Source organism: Astatotilapia calliptera, chromosome 1 (assembly GCF_964374335.1).
Source record: "Astatotilapia calliptera chromosome 1, fAstCal68.1, whole genome shotgun sequence".
In the NCBI taxonomy this organism is placed as follows: Eukaryota; Metazoa; Chordata; class Actinopteri; order Cichliformes; family Cichlidae; genus Astatotilapia; species Astatotilapia calliptera.
In genome coordinates this window covers 40,646,186-40,665,231 of record NC_137422.1, presented here as the reverse complement: position 1 = coordinate 40,665,231, position 19,046 = coordinate 40,646,186, and the positions used below count along the sequence as shown (strand labels likewise).

The 19,046-nt window shown below is 46.9% G+C and overlaps 1 protein-coding gene and 1 long non-coding RNA gene across 2 annotated transcripts in view; one reads left to right on the top strand and one right to left on the bottom strand.

Annotated features, from left to right (window-relative positions):
* LOC113027665 (uncharacterized) overlaps positions 1 to 19,046 on the bottom strand; it is a 38,183-nt gene that overhangs the window by 4,385 nt on the left and 14,752 nt on the right. The gene's annotated exons all lie outside the window — the stretch shown is intronic.
* The window catches only part of LOC113027647 (CD81 antigen-like), a 28,715-nt gene continuing 20,741 nt past the window's right edge, over positions 11,073 to 19,046 (top strand). The window contains exon 1 of the mRNA XM_026177308.2: positions 11,073 to 11,281. Within this exon, the coding sequence (XP_026033093.2) occupies positions 11,216 to 11,281 (66 nt within the window). The 5' untranslated portion in view covers positions 11,073 to 11,215. The remainder of the gene's footprint in view (positions 11,282 to 19,046) is intronic.

Below are 19,046 nucleotides of genomic sequence, written 5' to 3'. Positions count from 1 at the left end.
CCCCAGGCTCCAGGCCCCGATAAGCGGCCGCCAAGGAGTGAGCCGGTGTGTACCTGGACGCCCACCCCCGGACACAAAGAACCACCAACGCACCGACACCTGAGGGAGTCCGCCACTGGCAGGGGAAGTGGTGGTGGGGGGAGATAGGCCTCCAAACCTTGGAGGGCCTGAGATGTCCCCAGAGAGGTGGCGCCTGACACCCAACCTGACATATAGACACAGACATACAGGCACACACAGACACAAACATCCATTCCCACCCTCATGCTCTCATATGCACTTACTCCACACTCAACCAACGTGGAGACAGACATAAAGAGACGCTGTACACACGATCACACTCCCCAAGCGTACTCTACAAACAGGGTCTAGGTACCCTTGCCCCTGGAGGGGGGAATTGCACCCAGACCCAGGTGGTGTTACCCTTTTCCCTGCGGTGGGGGGAGGCAGACCACCCCGACTCCGCAGCAGCAGGGAGGCCCCACACTCCAGACCGCAGTCGGACGGCCAACTCCTCCTCCTAGCCCCCCCCAATCCAGCAGGTCGCAGAGAATGGGGGTGAGAGAAGACTCCAAACCTCCCTCCACCCGCTCATTGTAGTGTTGATGCATGTGTGTTCTAAGGTGCATTTAAAACCCAGGAGGGCATGGAGCTACCTGCCAGAGAGCAGCAGGTAAGCGCATGGTCCCTCCTGCTAGCCCTCAATGTCTACGTGTATTTAAAATTGAGAGGTGGGCAACGACGTCAGGGGTGAGGTGTACACCCTGATGGTGATTTGGACTCCGTGATTGTGCCCACCCCCAAGATCCTATATGTATGTGTAATGAGAGTGTGAATAATGTGAATGTCTAAGTTGTGGGATAAAATTGAGGCAGAGGCAGCCAGAAGGGGACAGGGGGGGGGGGGTAGCCTCCTCTGCACCCTGGTGACATACCCCCACTCCAAGGCCCTGCATGTGTGGGTGGTTGTGGAGGAGCGGGAAGAGGGAGGCAGCTGGAGATGGGGAGGGAAGGAAGGGAGGGGCAGGTAAGATACATTTCTTATGTAAACCAAAAGGTTTGAACGGCGGGTGGGTGTGGCTCCTATTCCCTCTGTGACATCAGACAGGTCGAAGAATAGAAAGCGTTTAGAGCAGCTGGGTTTGGGCTCAGAAACGTATTATTAGAAACTTTGTGCTTCTGATAACGAGTGAAGGTAAAGATTTTGTATGTAGTTCTTTTCTTATATGAAACCTTATTAGGGTGTTCCTGCAAAAAACAGCCTAAAGTTACATTTTAAAAACATGTTTCACTTCACGCTTGACTGAAAGTTTGATACCAAACTTTTAAATGTGGCCTGTACATCACTTCAGGTATATCACAGTTAAAATACTGTGTGTATAATCAGACCGATGCAAACTGGAAGGATGCTTCACACCAACAGGAAACACTGACCAATCATTTAAAGTCCTGTCACTGACTGTGATGCTCATCAGAGACTACGAGCTCACATGTAGAAGGACAGAGTCCACAAAGAGCCCTTAAAGTCAGCAGTGAGAGCTGCCAGGAGCCTGAAAGGACGCTAACACAGCGCTGCACGTCCCGAGCTGATTGGTGGATCTTTGGTGGAGGCAGCTAAAAAGCCAGCGGTGTCATATTAAAGGGAAAAACTGAAGTTTGTGTACAAGGTCCAGTGTTCAGAGAAGCTGGACTGTTAGTGCTCGTTCTATTCAGCAAAGAGTCAAATTTAAACAGCAGCGAGAGAAAATGGTTGACATGAAGTTGTGGCTTTGATATATGAGAGCCGTGCTTGTTGTTAGGAATCACTGAGTATTGAAGTCAAGAATGAATATTATCTGTTCAAATATCATCACGTCCACATCCTGCACAGCTTATCCACCGTGCTTCATCCTGATACCTGAAGTTATGGAGACGAGGAGGCGAAGCTCTTCAGCATTTCAGTCGTTTCTCAGGAGAACTTCAGGATTTACTGGAGTCTCTGAGTTTGCTCACCCTGAGACGAAACCTCACCTGGCAGGTGGCTGACCCCTCCCCTCCTGCCTGACTCTCTGTTTCACATCCTGTGAATCTCACAGCTCGTATCAGAGTTTACATCTCTCCAAACATGAAATATTTGTGACATAAAACACAGCTGACTTTCTAATCGATCAGTGATCAATGACAGTAGTGATGGGACGTTCTGTATCGAGGCTTCGGAGCGTGTGTCGAGTAATGGAGGGGGCGTTTCCGCGAAGCGCGTATCGAGGCTTGCTTCATTTATGGGAGGAGCTGAAAATGATGACGTCCGAAGCCTCGCTGCCCGGCTGTACCACGTGACTGGTTCATGAAGTGGTTCGAACTTTGCCGCGAGCTATGACAGCGATATAAACCCTCAGACTTCATTCAAAAATGTGGGTGTTTGATGGAGAGTTGTTAGTGAGAGTTTGGAGACCGTATGGAGGTTTATGAGAGTGAGGAAAGTCAGGAGAGAATGGAGCCAGCTAAGAAGAGGAGGATGTCCTCCCCTGTGTGGGAACATTTTGATCTTATTCCTCCCAACAAGGTATGTAAATTTCTACAGAAGATGTATTTTCATGATACTGATGGTGCAATACAATTTATGTTGAGCTGTCTTGACTTTTGTACAAGGTGAAGTGTTTGCTATGTGCCAGGGAGCTGGGATATAACAACAACACCTCATCCATGCTTAGGCACTACAGAGCTTTGCATGAGAATAAGGGGAACACCGATCGTGGAGCAAGACCAGGTGAGCCATCAAATGCAATGATAATATAGCATGCTGTAATGTTACTAAATGATATAACAATATTATACAACTGTTATAAGTTACGTGTGTGATATTTATATTTGTGCTTTATCTTTATTGTCTTTCCTCAGGAGAACAATCTCAAATAGATGAAGACCTGGTCAGCATGGTGATTGAGGACTCCCAGCCATTTAGCATTGTGGAGGACAAAGGATTCAAAAGATTTGTTAAATCATTAAATCCCAGCTATGTTCTCCCCACTAAAAAGGTCATAAAAGCAGTGAAAATTTAGTTTTTACAGAATAAAATGTGAACAGGCAAGACTGAGGCTCAAAGCCTCAGTGTGTAGCTGTCCATACCTCAACGTTACAAAAGCACAACTACTGTCCACACCCCAACCACACCTCACCTCACAGGAAATGATCATTTCCATTTCAAGCATTTCCAAATAATCATTTCCCATACTGCCACTATAAATATACACAGTATACTGCCATCACTACAATATACATGTTTTACACACTCCTTTTGTTGTTGACATTTACAGGCTGTGTGCAAAATGCCACACTCTTCAAATTCATGCCAGCTATTATTTTTACGTCCAGTAGGTGTCCTGCTAGAGCAAATGAAGCTTCATGAAGCTTCGCGTTGGGGTGAACCAATTGGATGAAAAGCTTCAGTGCTTCATGGGGCTTCATCTGCCCATCACTAAATGACAGGACAGAGGATTTATTCTGAACTCTGAACCGACCAGTATTCATAATTCTGGCCTCGCTAAAAATGTCTCTGCTCTTTATTTATCGGTCGCCATGGTGACTCATTGACGGCTTTGTGATCAGAGTCGCCTGAAAAACAGGAACAGAAAACTCTGAGTTTAAATTTAGACTCAGAACAGGGCTGCACGCACACACACACACACACACACTGCTCACAAACCAAAGGTCAGAGGTCATCTCTCAGTCTCTGTCAACAGCAGAAAAAAGACAAACCAGTGACTCCAACAACACAGCAGAGTCCAGGACAAAGTCCCCCAGTGTTACTGCAAACAGCTGCTTACAAACCCACAGCTGGAAGGTGATTGGCTACAGCGTTCCTCGTCCACCCAAAGCACGAAGGGGGGTGGAACTACACCCAACGGCTGAAGAGCAGCACACCACCTGTCTGATCAAACTGCTGCGTCACGTGGAAGAGCCCAAACATGCCGACAGCTTCAGTTTATCAGACGCTCGTCTCTCCTGGAGCATCTCGAGACGCTCTATTGACTATTAGCTGTTGCACAAACAAATCGCTTCCTGTGCTCATGAGGTGATGTTGGAGATCAGATAAAGTTTATCACATATTGTTGATTTCCTGTGGCCAGTAGGAGGAGCCATGATTGTGACTCGGTGCTGCTGAGCAGATGTTTCTGCTCTGACTCTTACCAGACTTGAATTTGAACATCTTCAGGTGTCGTAGGAAAACCCCGACTTCACCACGCAGGCGCTCGGATGACAAGGAACAAATATGGAGTCAGTGTGTTAAAGAAGAACAGCTGGAAAACAAACGGAGGCTTTTCTTTTCATACATGTGCATAAACGACAGAGCCACGGCTGCTTTACCTGAAGCCACGTGTGCAGGAAGAACTGCAGATTGTGCATGTGCAGGATCTGGAGCATCATCCGGGCCCAGCATGTGACTCATTTTTGTAAACAATCATGAAAAACACTCTTTACACTTTCAGAGCTCGAGTCACTTTGTACACGAACCGCACAAACCTGAATCCACAGTGGGTGTATTTTAGATACGCACGTGTGGATGTGACAAAGCCCCGTACAGCTCAATCAACATGAAACTGAAAGCTGAAGCTCAGCCAGCCAGAGAGAAATCCCCCTGGACTCCAAACCTTCCAGCCGGAACCCGGGAATAATGTTTGACTCACATTTTAAGTTGCTCATGAGTCATGTGGGAACTGCCACTAAATCTGCTTTTCAGTCATCAGAGACAAACTGATGCATGCCGTCATATCCAGCTGTGACGCACCTCAAAATGTACGTAAAACTTGGATTCAGGGCTGAGTCAGACCTCTCACGCTGTCACGTCAATGACTCCAAATCCTTTTACTTGTTTTGAAGCACTTCGTGGTCTCGGTATCTGTAGGGAACGACGAGAGGACACAACAGGACACTAGCCAGATAAAGTAAGAAAGATAAGCTTTCATTAGGCTGACAGCAAAAATTCAACAGGACGAAGCAAAAAAACAAAATCCAGAAACAAGGAGACAAACAGAGGAAGGAAAAGACAAAATAAATCAGGGATGAACATTTCAAATGTAAAGAGATTTCTCAGACAGAAGCCACGACAACTGTGGAACATGGTTGTATCACACACACACACATTTATATATATACACACACAGCGGTCCCCGTAGGTGGACTGGTCGGTAAGCCCAATGGTGATTTTTTGTTTTTATGGGCCAGATGCTGGGAGATGTATAGAAATCCATTATTGTACATAGTAATTTTTTTAGGGTCCCATCATAATTTCTTCAGAAGTAAGTACTGTACAGGGAGTGCAGAATTATTAGGCAAGTTGTATTTCTGAGGAATAATTTTATTATTGAACAACAACCATGTTCTCAATGAACCCAAAAAACTCATTAATATCAAAGCTGAATGTTTGTGGAAGTAGTTTTTAGTTTGTTTTCAGTTTTAGCTATTTTAGGGGGATATCTGTGTGTGCAGGTGACTATTACTGTGCAGAATTATTAGGCAACTTAACAAAAAACAAATATATACCCATTTCAATTATTTATTTTTACCAGTGAAACCAATATAACATCTCCACATTCACAAATATACATTTCTGACATTCAAAAACAAAACAAAAACAAATCAGCGACCAATATAGCCACCTTTCTTTGCAAGGACACTCAAAAGCCTGCCATCCATGGATTCTGTCAGTGTTTTGATCTGTTCACCATCAACATTGCGTGCAGCAGCAACCACAGCCTCCCAGACACTGTTCAGAGAGGTGTACTGTTTTCCCTCCTTGTAAATCTCACATTTGATGATGGACCACAGGTTCTCAATGGGGTCCAGATCAGGTGAACAAGGAGGCCATGTCATTAGTTTTTCTTCTTTTATACCCTTTCTTGCAGCCACGCTGTGGAGTACTTGGACGCGTGTGATGGAGCATTGTCCTGCATGAAAATCATGTTTTTCTTGAAGGATGCAGACTTCTTCCTGTACCACTGCTTGAAGAAGGTGTCTTCCAGAAACTGGCAGTAGGACTGGGAGTTGAGCTTGACTCCATCCTCAACCCGAAAAGGCCCCACAAGCTCATTTTTGGTGATACCAGCCCAAACCAGTACTCCACCTCCACCTTGCTGGCGTCTGAGTCGGACTGGAGCTCTCTGCCCTTTACCAATCCAGCCACGGGCCCATCCATCTGGCCCATCAAGACTCACTCTCATTTCATCAGTCCATAAAACCTTAGAAAAACCAGTCTTGAGATATTTCTTGGCCCAGTCTTGACGTTTCAGCTTGTGTGTCTTGTTCAGTGGTGGTCGTCTTTCAGCCTTTCTTACCTTGGCCATGTCTCTGAGTATTGCACACCTTGTGCTTTTGGGCACTCCAGTGATGTTGCAGCTCTGAGATATGGCCAAACTGGTGGCAAGTGGCATCTTGGCAGCTGCACGCTTGACTTTTCTCAGTTCATGGGCAGTTATTTTGCGCCTTGGTTTTTCCACACGCTTCTTGCGACCCTGTTGACTATTTTGAATGAAACGCTTGATTGTTCGATGATCACGCTTCAGAAGCTTTGCAATTTTGAGACTGCTGCATCCCTCTGCAAGATATCTCACTATTTTTGACTTTTCTGAGCCTGTCAAGTCCTTCTTTTGACACATTTTGCCAAAGGAAAGGACATTGCCTAATAATTATGCACACCTGATATAGGGTGTTGATGTCATTAGACCACACCCCTTCTCATTACAGAGATGCACATCACCTAATATGCTTAATTGGTAGTAGGCTTTCGAGCCTATACAGCTTGGAGTAAGACAACATGCATGAAGAGGATGATGTGGACAAAATACTCATTTGCCTAATAATTCTGCACTCCCTGTATATGATGCCAGTATTTCCCACATTTTCTAGATACTGCACCAGTACTGTGTGTAAAATGCCATCAAAAAGTCAGTTTTATTCTTTCTCACCTGTCTTTCTGTCACTTTTCACTTTTTAAAGGTTGCCATGTTAGAAAGAATATTTTGCCCTGTCATGCTGTTTATTGATGTGGCAAATGAATGGTTTATGCAAATATATCTAAATCTGTCATCAGTAATGATCATGTCTCACCTCTAGTCTTCTCTGTCTCAATGTCAGGTTTTCACCATGTGTTGTAGATAGTTCAGGAGGTTAACTCGACCAACAGTCTACTTTCAGGTACTGTTTAGAATACCAGAATAGGGAGGATGGTGCAGGTTTAAGTTTATTAGACTGATGCATATATACCAACAAGACAGCGTCCATCACTGTGACAACAGCGTTTGTTCTCAATCAAAGGCTTTATGGTTTTTCCTTTAATACCTGGTGGGCCGATGTTTTGTCCCAGTCCAGCCCTGGCGGTCTATATCGCGGTTCATCTTTCGCAGCCTCGCTGTTTCGCTGATTTTTTTGTGCAATTTTGCATACTTTTCCCCCTTTTGTCTTTTTTTATACAGCGCATTGTGTTCTGCGTCCTGATTGGCTGTGGACCACTGTCCATTAGGGGTGCAACGATACACAAAATTCACGGTTCGGTTCGGTTCGATACTTTGGTGTCACGGTTCAATATTTTTTCAATACAAAAAAATGTTCATGCATTTTTAATTTGTCATTTATTAAAATTATAAATATATATTTTAACTCAAAAGTACAGTTTTTAAATTTAACCCTAACCCTTGTGCGTGTTTTTTATTTTGACAGCGAATGCGCACCTGCGGACCACTTATGTGCAGCCCTGGTTATTTAGCTCATCATATTGCAGCCACAGAAATTCTTTTGTCCATGAAACCATAAAGCTGCACTTTCTTTTTGCCTTATAGTCTGATTTGTCATAACTTCTCCGTTTTGTGGTAAGCTTTTCTTTGGCTGTCACTTCTTCACCCTGACCTGTCTTATTTGGCTCAGCAGAACTGAAATGCTTTTACACACTCACTCACATAAGCTCAGCGATTCTCTGCGCGATCAACCTCTCACATGTTTAAGCTGCGGGAGATTTCACTTGTCATGTTTGCATAGTAAGCTAACGATTAATAAGACGATGTCAGAGGAATTGGTGCACAAATTATCATCACTCACAGATCAGTGCTGTCGCTCTCTATACACAGTTCGCACGATTGCAAAGTGAAAGCAAAAAACAAGCGCAAATTCAAACGCGACTTCAATATGTCACATATTGACAGTGGCTCACCGATGCCAATGACATAATTACCCAGCTACATTTCTGAAAGAATGCAAAAGCATTGACATATATTTTTCCTACAATAGCCCGACGGGCAGGGCAGAGATAGATTTTGGTAGCCCGACTGAAAAAATCGCTAGCTCCGGGACGTCGGGCTAGCGATATTGCAAGCCCTGTATCTGATTGAGGAATCACTCATCTTTGGAAAAGAGAGTTTATTACAGAGAAATGGCTCTTTCCAAAATAAAAGCTATACTATCCGCTTCTTCTGGGCTATATTCTCAGCAGCATAAGGAGAATCATGTGCTAACAGCTGTCTAAATGACTCGGCTAAAGTTAGTAGCATGCTTGTTGTTTTTGTCTTTGCACTAGGATGATGTCGGCGTAAATGTGCAGTCATATTCGTCGTGTTCCCACTAGTGCTTTCAGGTTAATCTCGTTGAAATGACCTTAACGCCTCAACACGGCAAATCTACGTTAACGAGCTACCGCCGATCGCTCCGTGCATGGGGCTAGACGGCCAACACGTTAACGAGCTAACTGCGCTAACACACTAGTTCACACCAATGTAATTAAGCCTTGCGTGGCACATCCAACATACTGTTTTACTTTAGTCCATGACTCGCTTACCTTCAGGGTCATACGTCACATGAAAACCAAAATAATTCCAAACGCCAGATCTGAATGAGGGTGGGGGAGGTCCATGTTGCAAGGAGAGCTTAACTTCTGTCTGCTAGCTTGCCCTGTGATCTTCCTTCTGACTATGCTGTCTGTGTTGAGCGCTCAGTGGATCTGCGCTCGACAGTGCAGCGTAGGCGGAGTAGTCGAACACAGATTCACTGAGCGCTCAACACAGACAGCATCGTCAGAAGGAAAATTGATAAAATAAATTACAAATGTTGTATTGTACGATACATATGCGTACCGAACCGAAAGCACTGTATCGAACGGTTCAATATTGATACGAATATCGTTGCACCCCTACTGTCCATCAGTCCCGTGCACGTGTCTCCTGTACAGCACAGAGTGCGTTCAGCTCGTCACATTTACATAAATCTTCCATCCTAACAGTGTGACTCATAAGTGCTGGACTGTACGTTTGTCAGTCTTCTCCCCAACAAGCACAACAATGTTGACGAGACGTCGTCACGTGCGGGTGTCTTTGGTTTCATCCTGTAATGCTGGACTTGTTTGTTTGTTTTTTACGAAGGTTTGAACTTTGAGCGTATAAACAAGAGAGAAAACTGAAAATGTTCATGCCTGTCTGAGAAAAGTGTCTAAAGTGTGTAGTGACGGGTTTTACAGCCTTAAAACATCTGTAATCATTGTAAATAAAGTCGGCTACTTCGCGGGTTTCAGTTATTGTGGGTTATTTTTAGAACGTAACTCCTGCTCTAAAAACAAAACAACCCAATACACACACACACACACACACACACACACACACACACACACACACACACACACACACACACACACACACACACACACACACACACACACACACACACAATACAGCAGCCTGAATATTGAAACTCTCACTCTGGGCCAAAAAGGCTAACATGTGGTCATGGAGCCAACCACATTAAAGGGTTTAAACACAGACACACACACACACACACATATATATATATGCAGGAAGCTCCTGAGGATGTTTTACCAGTCAGTGGTTGCTGGAGTACTTTTCTATGCTGTGGTGTGCTGGGGGAGCAGCACAGCAAAGAAGGACTCATCCAGGCTGGAGAAACTGATCAGGAGGGCTAGCTCTGTGGTCGGCATGAAGCTGGACACTCTGGTGACAGTGGCAGAGAAAAGGACATTAAAGAAACTGATGGACATTATGAACAATGCTGGGCATCCTCTGCACACGGCCATAAACAATCAGAAGAGTCTGTTCAGTGACAGGTTGCTTCTCCCAAAGACAAGAACTAACAGACTTAAAAACTCCTTTGTCCCACACGCCATCAGACTGTTTAACTCCTCTCTGGAGGGGAGAGGGAGGGGAAACAGGAGGACAAAGGAGGGGGGAACAACTAAGCTGTAGTGCCTCTTCACCTCACTGTGCAATACCTTGTGCAATACTTTTGTAAATAGTCAACAGTGCAATAGACTCAATACTTGAAATGTGCAATTCACTTGTATTTTTTATTTTTTATTCCTATTTATTCTATTTATCCCCTTTGTATATTTTATTTATATTTGTCTCTGTATTTATATATGTGTGTGTGTGTGTGTGTGTGTGTGTGTGTGTGTGTGTGTGTGTGTGTGTGTGTGTGTATATATATATAACAGTTCTGTAACTGTAACTTCTGTCGTTGCTGTGCTTTTTTTGGAAGTCGAATTTCCCAGAGGAACCCACCCGAGGGATTAATAAAGTTCTATCTTATCTTATCTTATCTTATATGTGTGTGTGTGTGTGTGTGTGCATGTGTGTGTGTTATATTGTGTAACCCTGTGATTCATGCGCAGCTCTTTGGTCAGTGTTGTTGTTTTAAATGTGTTTCCAGATAAATTTGGATAAAGAGAAAGAGACGAAACATAAACGAGGCAGAAATAATCGAGTGGTTTAAAAAATGCTTTAGTTTCGTTTGATTACTTTTTGTTCTGTTATCTTCAGCCGTAACGCCCCCCTGCTGTCCCTCTGAAAGCCCCCTCCTCTCCCCGGGAGAGCCCCTGTGACCCCCCCGTCTCCTTCCAGTGAGTGAGAAAGAGAGAGCCTTCGGCGATGACGTAATCGGGAGGGTGTGTTTACCGTCTGTTTCTGTGTTTGTAAATAAAATGTAACTAAATTGCGACTCATTAACACAATGGGTTAGTTTGGCTCGCTCTCACCACCCTGCGCTCTGATTGGCTGCGCCCGCGCTTCGCTCCTCTCCGATTGGACGCTGTTTGGCTGCCAGGCGGAGGGAGGAGGGAGGGGTTGGGTGTTGCCTCGGTGTGCGAGCTTCATTCCAGTGTTGAGCTCTCTTCTGAACCGTCGCTTCGTCCTTCTGCTGCTCCTCTTGCTGTGCCTCTCTGCGCCGAACAGACCGAGTCCCGGAGCATCATGGGAGTGGAAGGCTGCACCAAATGCATCAAATACCTGCTCTTCTTCTTCAACTTCATCTTCTGGGTGAGCGCGCTCGCGTGTGTCTGTGTGTGTCCCCTAGCTGCTGGACATCGTCACGTCCCCCACCCATTTACCGCGAGGCCTGCTCCGGGACGCGCGCGCGCACATTGTCGGCAGCAGGGGCTCGCGGTGGGGAAATCACCGTCAGCGCGGGAGTCGTGGGGGAGTCGTGCGCGCGCTCTGCTTACGTAACCACATTGTACCTCCGAGGCAAAGTGTGGGTGCTGTGCGCCGACGTGCACAGGTGGGGACAGATCAGGTGTGTGACCGCGGGCGATGTTCACTGCTCGGTTTGTGTGGCAGGAAAAGTCGGAGCTGGAAGTTTGGTGTGTTTGGTGTGCGGCTTTGTGTGGATTACATCCTCCTGTATGCGTGCGTGCGTGTGTGGGTAGGATGGGTGGGTGGAGGGGTTTCCACTGGATGAGTCAAAGCCTGTTGGGTAATGGATGGTGGAAACATTTGTGGGCAGTTTGTCATCTCCTCCTCCTCCCCCTGCTGCTGCTCATGGTTTCTTCTCTCTGCTCTGTGGAAAGTCCAGGAGTGCCGAGCTGCAGTCCTGGAAAGCTGAACAGAAAGTCAGACGATCCCTGTTTTACATCCTTACTAAAAGTGAAAGTGAAGCAACCCTCCATAGCAAACAGAGGCTCTGCACCATTTCATGGGCGGAGTCCACACGCCACCACAGAGGAGTCTGAGCCGTCCTACCGGGAGCGTCTCCAGAGCAAGAAGCGAGTTTTTAAATCAGAAATAAATCCAGCATCATCCTTTGGCATCATAAAGAAGGCGGGGCTCTTCCTCGACTTCTGCCGTTTCTCGCAGGTATCAGTGATGGCCACTCCCAGCTCGCTCTTTGTCAGCGAGCGGCGTTGTTGCCTTTTACCCCCAAACATCTCCTAAAGCTGACCGAGGCGCTCTTAGTGTCAAACCACATGAGCAGCAGCAGGCAGGTAGCCGCTCTCCAAACACAGCACCAGCCTCTGAAGCGGGTTCGGCACAGCCAGGCTCTGTTTGTGTGAGCCGGGTTAAGAAAACCTCAATCCCGCGATGGTCGTTGGTTCTTTGTGTCATCGGTCGAGCGCTGAAGGCTCTAAATCTTTATTGGCAGGAAAATCTGTGACACTAACAAAACTACAGTTAAAAGTCCAAACTTTAACCCTCCTTCACTTTTACCACAGCTGTCCAGTGGGCCAAATTAGAGTGTTTGCCTGGCCAATTCTGGCCCCTGGACCTTATGTTTGACACTCCTTTGATGGCCGACCTGCAGCTGTTATATGATGATAAACTTACTTAGAAATCAGCGGCTTTATCATCACCGTCGGTTAGGTCGTTGGATAAGCTGTTGTCATAGAAACAGTTTTATTTTCACATGTTTACACAGCTATTTTCTTATCAGCTGTTTACGGTAAACAAACGCGTATGTGAGCAAGTGTGGAACCTTTTATCCCGTTACAGTGTAACAGTGTTTGTAATTTCTAAAACCTTTTAGATATTTAGGCAAAAATTAGATTTTATTGTTTTAAAAAAGTCGCGTCGAGTCCTGGAATCAATGCAGCTGATGATCTCCTCGTGACCCCCACCACCTCCACCTCATGTTTTATGTTTGTTCTCACTAAAACGCCGCGCTCAGGCGACCCTTAGTTGCCCTTTGACGAGCTTCAAGACTTTAATAAATGTCTGATAAATAAAAGAATAAAGTGACTGAAGCCTCTGCTGTGTGTCACACTGCTGGGATAATTCTCCACGTTTAGCTCGGGTCTGCTGTGTCGCTCGATTTCAGCCGCTTTAATAGAAGTCACAGGAAGTGTTGTACGCGCTTCTCAGGAAGCTGCAGAGTTAAAAATGTGTGAACTTTTACATGAAAGTGCTGATCAGTGTTAGTGGAGCTGAGGAAGCAGCTGCAGCTCAGCAGCCTGTGAGCTTCCACCGCTCTCACACATCTGGCGTGTCCACGCTCCAGCGCTAACAGGAAGTCTGCGCCTTTTAAAGTGCTCCTGCAATGGAAACGTCTGAAACAACGGGCTTACCCCGAAGTTCTCCGTGTGCAGTCGTCACCTCGAAGCATGACAGTGTGTGTTTGCACGCCATTTACACACACACACACACACACACACACACACACACACACACACACACACAGTCTCAGACGGGGTCTCTGGATTTAATGTCTCCCCCAGGAAAATGTTGGAAAATGTCATCTTTCCTGTTTTGTCCGATAAACAGTCCATGTGTGGACGAGTAGAAGCCTGAACATATTCAACCAAGCGTGCGGCTGCTTCATTATCTTATCAGCTCCTCTAATCATCAAGCGCCTTGCAGCGGCTGAACTCTAACAGATGTGTTTAAAGGGGATTTCCACGGGCTGTGAATATAATTAGCAAGAAATGAGTAAAAACACAGGTGATGATGATGGTGGTGGTGGTGGTGGTGATGATGGTGGTGGGGGTGTCGATGAATGATGCAGGGTCATCCTGTCTGGAGCCCGGCCCACAATAGCCCCTGATTCTGACTGAAAGGCCCGACTCGCAGGGCCACAGCCGAGCAGTCAGCTGTGCGCCGGGGAGAAGAAGAACGCCGTTTCTGTTCCAGCAGCTCACCTGTAAAACCCTCCTGCTGCCTTTTCATCAGAGTTGTTGGCTGCAGCCTCTTTCTGTCAGTGTGGCTCAGAGCTCTCGCTGTCAAGGAGAGACAGCGAGAGCTCTGAGAAAGGAAAAAGTCAAGGATCAGCTCGACCCCACAGCCTGCGCAGCGGCGTGATGGTCCGAAGCCGACCCGGCCGCTTCCTTTAGTTTGTGCGCATGAAATAAACGTTCTCATGCTGAGCACAAATCAGTTTGACTTGTTCTGATCAGCTGGGCAGCCTGCTGCAGCTCTTATCTTCATAGTCACATTTTATTTGGTCTGCCACGCCCTCTTTCAAACCCGGCGGCTGGCGAGCAGCTGTGTTAATGATTCTCACACCTTCAGACTTTCAGGTAGAAACGATCAAACCTGAATCATGATTCTGTTTTTTCCTGCCTGCTCCAGAAACCCTGTTTCTCTTTGTGCTTGAATGAGTCTTTTATCCCTTTTGGTCTGTGAGCGTCACAGCAGCTGCTGGTTTCTCGTTATGTTTCTCGTGAACAGTCAGTTTGGTCGGTCGGGTGTCTCTGCTCGCGTGCTCGCGGCTCGTTTAGCGGGAGGTTGCATTTTTAGGTCTCCACGTGGGAAACGGCCAAATGCTGCCCAGAAATATCAGAGAGTAGCTCACCAACGAGTACCACACACGCGTGAGCGCCGCGACGTGCGCTACAGTCCACGGGGAGCGAGGAGGCGTGCAGCAGATGGTCAGAGCGCCGCGTTTAAGGACACACACACGTTACCAAACCTTCTTACTTTCACCGTGTGCCGCAGCTGCTCGTACAAAGTGTGTGCGCAGCACTGAGGCATACCACTCCATCGTAGCGGCGCACCCTGAACTTTGACCTTCTGAGGAAAAGTGTAGCCGGAGCAGAGGAATGTGGGACCGACTGATAGGAAAATACGAGCGCGTGAAGCTGGACTGAAGAGACAGCCCGGCGGGCGTTTCTGGACTCGGCCTTAGCGTTCTGTTTGCCGCCATGTTTTCAGGCGCCAGAAGCGACCTCGTTTGGATGACAGGGCGGCGTGCTGAGTTAGCACAGATACCTGCTCATTAGCGCTGAGCAACTTCCAAATGAAGCGCTTGATCTTCCCTCAGGTTCTCGGACACTCTGTTAGTGCAGCTGACCTCGCAGCAGCTGGAAGTGAGCAGGACGCCATTTTGGTTAAAAAAGCGAGAGAAATCAAAGACGTCTGAGTTTGTGTGTGCAGTGCTCAGGCAGCCGGGTCACGGTAGCACGAAGAGCGTGGGAAAGAAGCCAACTGGGCTTTGAGTTTGAAGGTGTTTGAGCTCGTAAGATGTCCCAGTTTCACTTTTCTCCCCTTTGACTAAACGTAGTCTTTAAAAGTAAAGATTGTTTCTCCATTAATCGAACTTTAAACGGTTCTTCAGGGGTAAACAGTTAAACTCTGGGTTTAATCGTGACTCCTTTTTTAATCCTCAGTTACTGGTTTTAAGGCGGGGACGAACAAACGTGTGAAATAAACCGACCGGAGAACATCTGGATCATCGCTGAAACGAAATGAAAACAATAAAAACAGTCAAACCAAAGTAACGCCGTGACTTGCTGCGTCAAACAGGATGTGGGGGTGGGGGTGGTTTGGAAAGGAGCCGCATATCCCGACCCCCACCCTTCCTCCAACCCACCCCCAGCATGCCCGACATTCTGCCTCGCGCTTGTGCGGCGGGCAGAAATAGACAGCGGTGGGAGGGAAACTCGAGCTGAAGTGCGAGGACTTGGGCGGAGCAGCCGTGTTTTCTCTGCCTGTGAACTACGAGCTGAGCAGCAGCTATGATGGATGCAGATTCCAGTTATCCTGAAGTGGCGGCGTGGTACAAAACGCACGTGGATGCTTTTAGTGACAAGACTTCTTCTTCTTGTCCCGCTGACCCGTCCTCTTCCGGCTCCCCGTCAGGTCCCGGCATTCCCCTGAAATAGGAGAGCACCCACCATGACGCCACAGACCACACCCGGCTTCTTAAATATCCCGATACCTGCCGCGCTTCCTTTGTGTCTGGTGATGGGTCACAGCAGTCTGGCACATCTGCTCACATCTGCTTTTACACAGTGTAATAAACTGGAACCGTGTGGCTGGAGCTGGTGTGGGAGTCTGTTGCCATCACACATGTGCATGATGATGATGATGATGACGAAGGTTTCATTAAATGTTAATGACATGAAATGAAAACAAAGCTTTTATAAAGTGTTATAGGTTCATAAAATCTAAAGCCAGGTCATTTTAGTCCATTGGTAGCTGGTTGCTAGGTAACATGGCATCATGTCTGATATAGATCAGATCTTCAGAGGTCTAAGGTGTACCTGTGTGCCAGGTGTGCTTGGTTGACTGAACCGAGGTTTGGGGGCATTATCATAAAGCTGCGTCAACACAGGAAGTGACCAGGGAAAGTCGATGATGTCAGACAACTGCGGGTGAAAAAAAATGGAAGCAAAGTGGGCGGGTCCTAAGATTAACTTCCCACTACTTCGAGGTGAATGAGCCCCGCCCCTCCCTGAGCCTGGTTCTGCTGCAGGTTTCTTCCCACTGTCACCAAGCTGTCGCTCAAACGGGATGTCTGCCCGCCGGGTTTCTCAAACTGGAGTCGTCTTCACCGACGAGCTCGAGTCCCAGCTGATTTCCTGTGAGACGAAACCGTCGTCATTAACGCCTTTAATTGTTTTTGGACAACAAAGAGCATCAGGATCCTCCGGCAGCAGCTGTGAGTCACTCTGGGTTTGATCAAACTGTGATGGGATTAGTCAAACACAGGCGAGCCATTTCGTAATCCCAGCAGGCCAACTGGCCAGAGCACCAAACCAGTAACGGTTCGCCAGTCGCTGCCTTTTATTGTCCTTCAGCGCTGATGGCATTTGACATTTAAGAAAAGCTACGAATCCGTTTGTGCACAAGTTTAAGAAAACGAATAAAGAACCAAACAAATGTTGATAAGTGCTGTCCATAAAGACCTCGCCACAGTGGGTCTTCCCACAGTGGGATGGAGGCGTGTAGACCACTCAGCTTGTTCACTGATACTGGAACAGCCCGGAGCAGTCGGTGTTCATGTCTGACCACCAGCTACAGGTGGGTGGAGTCTGGGTGGTGTAACTCGGCGCTGGAGTAAGCGAGCTGCACATCATCGTGCGCCTGCAAACCTGAGCCTTTCTAGCCTGTCAGGAGTCTCCCAGCACATTTCACCACATGTGATTCCTGCAGTGCATATTTGGGTGTTGTTGAATTATGCAGCTAAAATAATGAAGATGTTATTCTTTGCAACAACGTGGAGCAAGTATGCAAGAGGAGAAGCCGTGATTGTGGCTCTGCAGCTGCTGTGAAGGCCTGTTTGTGTAAACGAGCGAGAGTTCCAGCGAGAGCACTTTAACCCACAGACCGGTCACCAGTGATAACATCAACGATATCGCCTCATAAATACAAATTAAAATGTAAATGAATAACCGTCGGTCATTTCCATATTCCTCCAGGTCAGCCTGGAGGAGCTGCTGCAGGTAAGAGCTCAGAGTCGGCTGTGTTTGTGATCATGTAGGTGTCGCCTCCGAGTCCAGCTCCAGGCTTCATTTATGTAACGCATCTGGTTCAGCTCCAGTGATACTGACACAGCCTGCATCACTTAGTGATATTACTGTAGTTACCTGCAATGTAAAGCACCTTAACGTGACTGTTGTCGTGCTTTGATGCTGTATAAATAAAGTTAAGCTGAATGTAGAGTCAGACACGCTCCCCGCGTTCAACGGTAACCTGCAGACCGATGAAGTCTGGCTGATCTGCTCACAGAGTCCAAATCTGCTCGTTTCAGAGCTTCAAACAGGAAGAATCTGTTTAAGCAAACTTTGATCTTTGGAAGGAAGTCCGACTGGATCATTTATTTATTATGAAGTACGGTTGAGTCAGTGCTCCGCAGCTAACATTTTATCTGTCCCACGAAGTGTTTTTCCTGGCAGAGCTCCTGCAGTGTCTGCACAATGGGACCAACAGGAAGTGGAATGTCTCAGCAGGACTGGCTGAAATTACATATTTTATAAAAGCCTCCAATCTGCTATTAGAATAATGTTTTTTTTCTCTAAACAATTGTGTAGCGTGATAGAGAGGAGAAGGCGGCTCGGCTCTGCTCAGTGAAAGTGAGGCCTGAGCTCGTTTTTGAAACAGGAAAGAGTTTCTTCTGCTGATGAGACTCGGACTCCAAAAAGCAAACGACTTACTGAGCTGTGACGTTTGCATTCTCTTTGATTTTAGTGCTCGGTGAGCATCGAGCTGCAAACCTCTACCTTCAACCTGTCCTGAAATGATCCCATAATCATGGTTCACGTGCTCACCAGCACCTGGTCGAGCTGGTTCCAACCCTGTTGTTTTGTTGTTTGAGGTCAACTAACGGGAAATGTTGAGCATTAGGTGAATTTTGTCTGTTTATGAAATATGTGTAGAAGATGAGGGTTCATCGTATACGTGTCCAAAGGAAGTTCTCCAGTTAATGAGGAATGAAATGAATGTGATCCAAATATCGGCCACAGCTCATCATCCCAGCAAAGCAAGACAGGAATAAAAAAAGGAGCTTGAGGGGCTCAAAGAGTTGGGTGTTCGTCCTGTAATCGGAAGGTTGCTGGTTCGATCCCCGGCTCGGACAGTCTCAGTCGTTGTGTCCTCGGGCAACACACTTCCCTACCGCCTACTGGTGTTGGCCAGAGGGGCCGATGGCGCGATATGGCAGCCTCGCCTCTGTCAGTCTGCCCCAGGGCAGCTGTGGCTACAACTGTAGCTGCCTCCACCCGTGTGTGAATGTGAGAGTGGAATTGTAAAGCGCTTTGAGGGCCCTGAAAAGCGCTATATAAATGCAATCTGTTGTTGTTGTTAATAATAATAAATATAAGACGAGTGCAGGTGTGGTCATGATTTTCTGTCTGTCCAGTAAGTGATGAAGGCAGAATTGATTAATAGACCACATCCATCCACCACAGCTGCAGTCGGAGGATGAGCTCTGCGTCAGCTGGTGGAGGAATCCTCACAGCGTTGATTCAAACGGCTACAATGAGGAAATCAATCAGCGACCAATACGGACGCATCCCGGCCGCAGACGCGTCGCTTCTCAGTAACGTGTCGGGGATTACGCCGCTTCCCTCCGTTCACGTCCCTGTCGACCTGA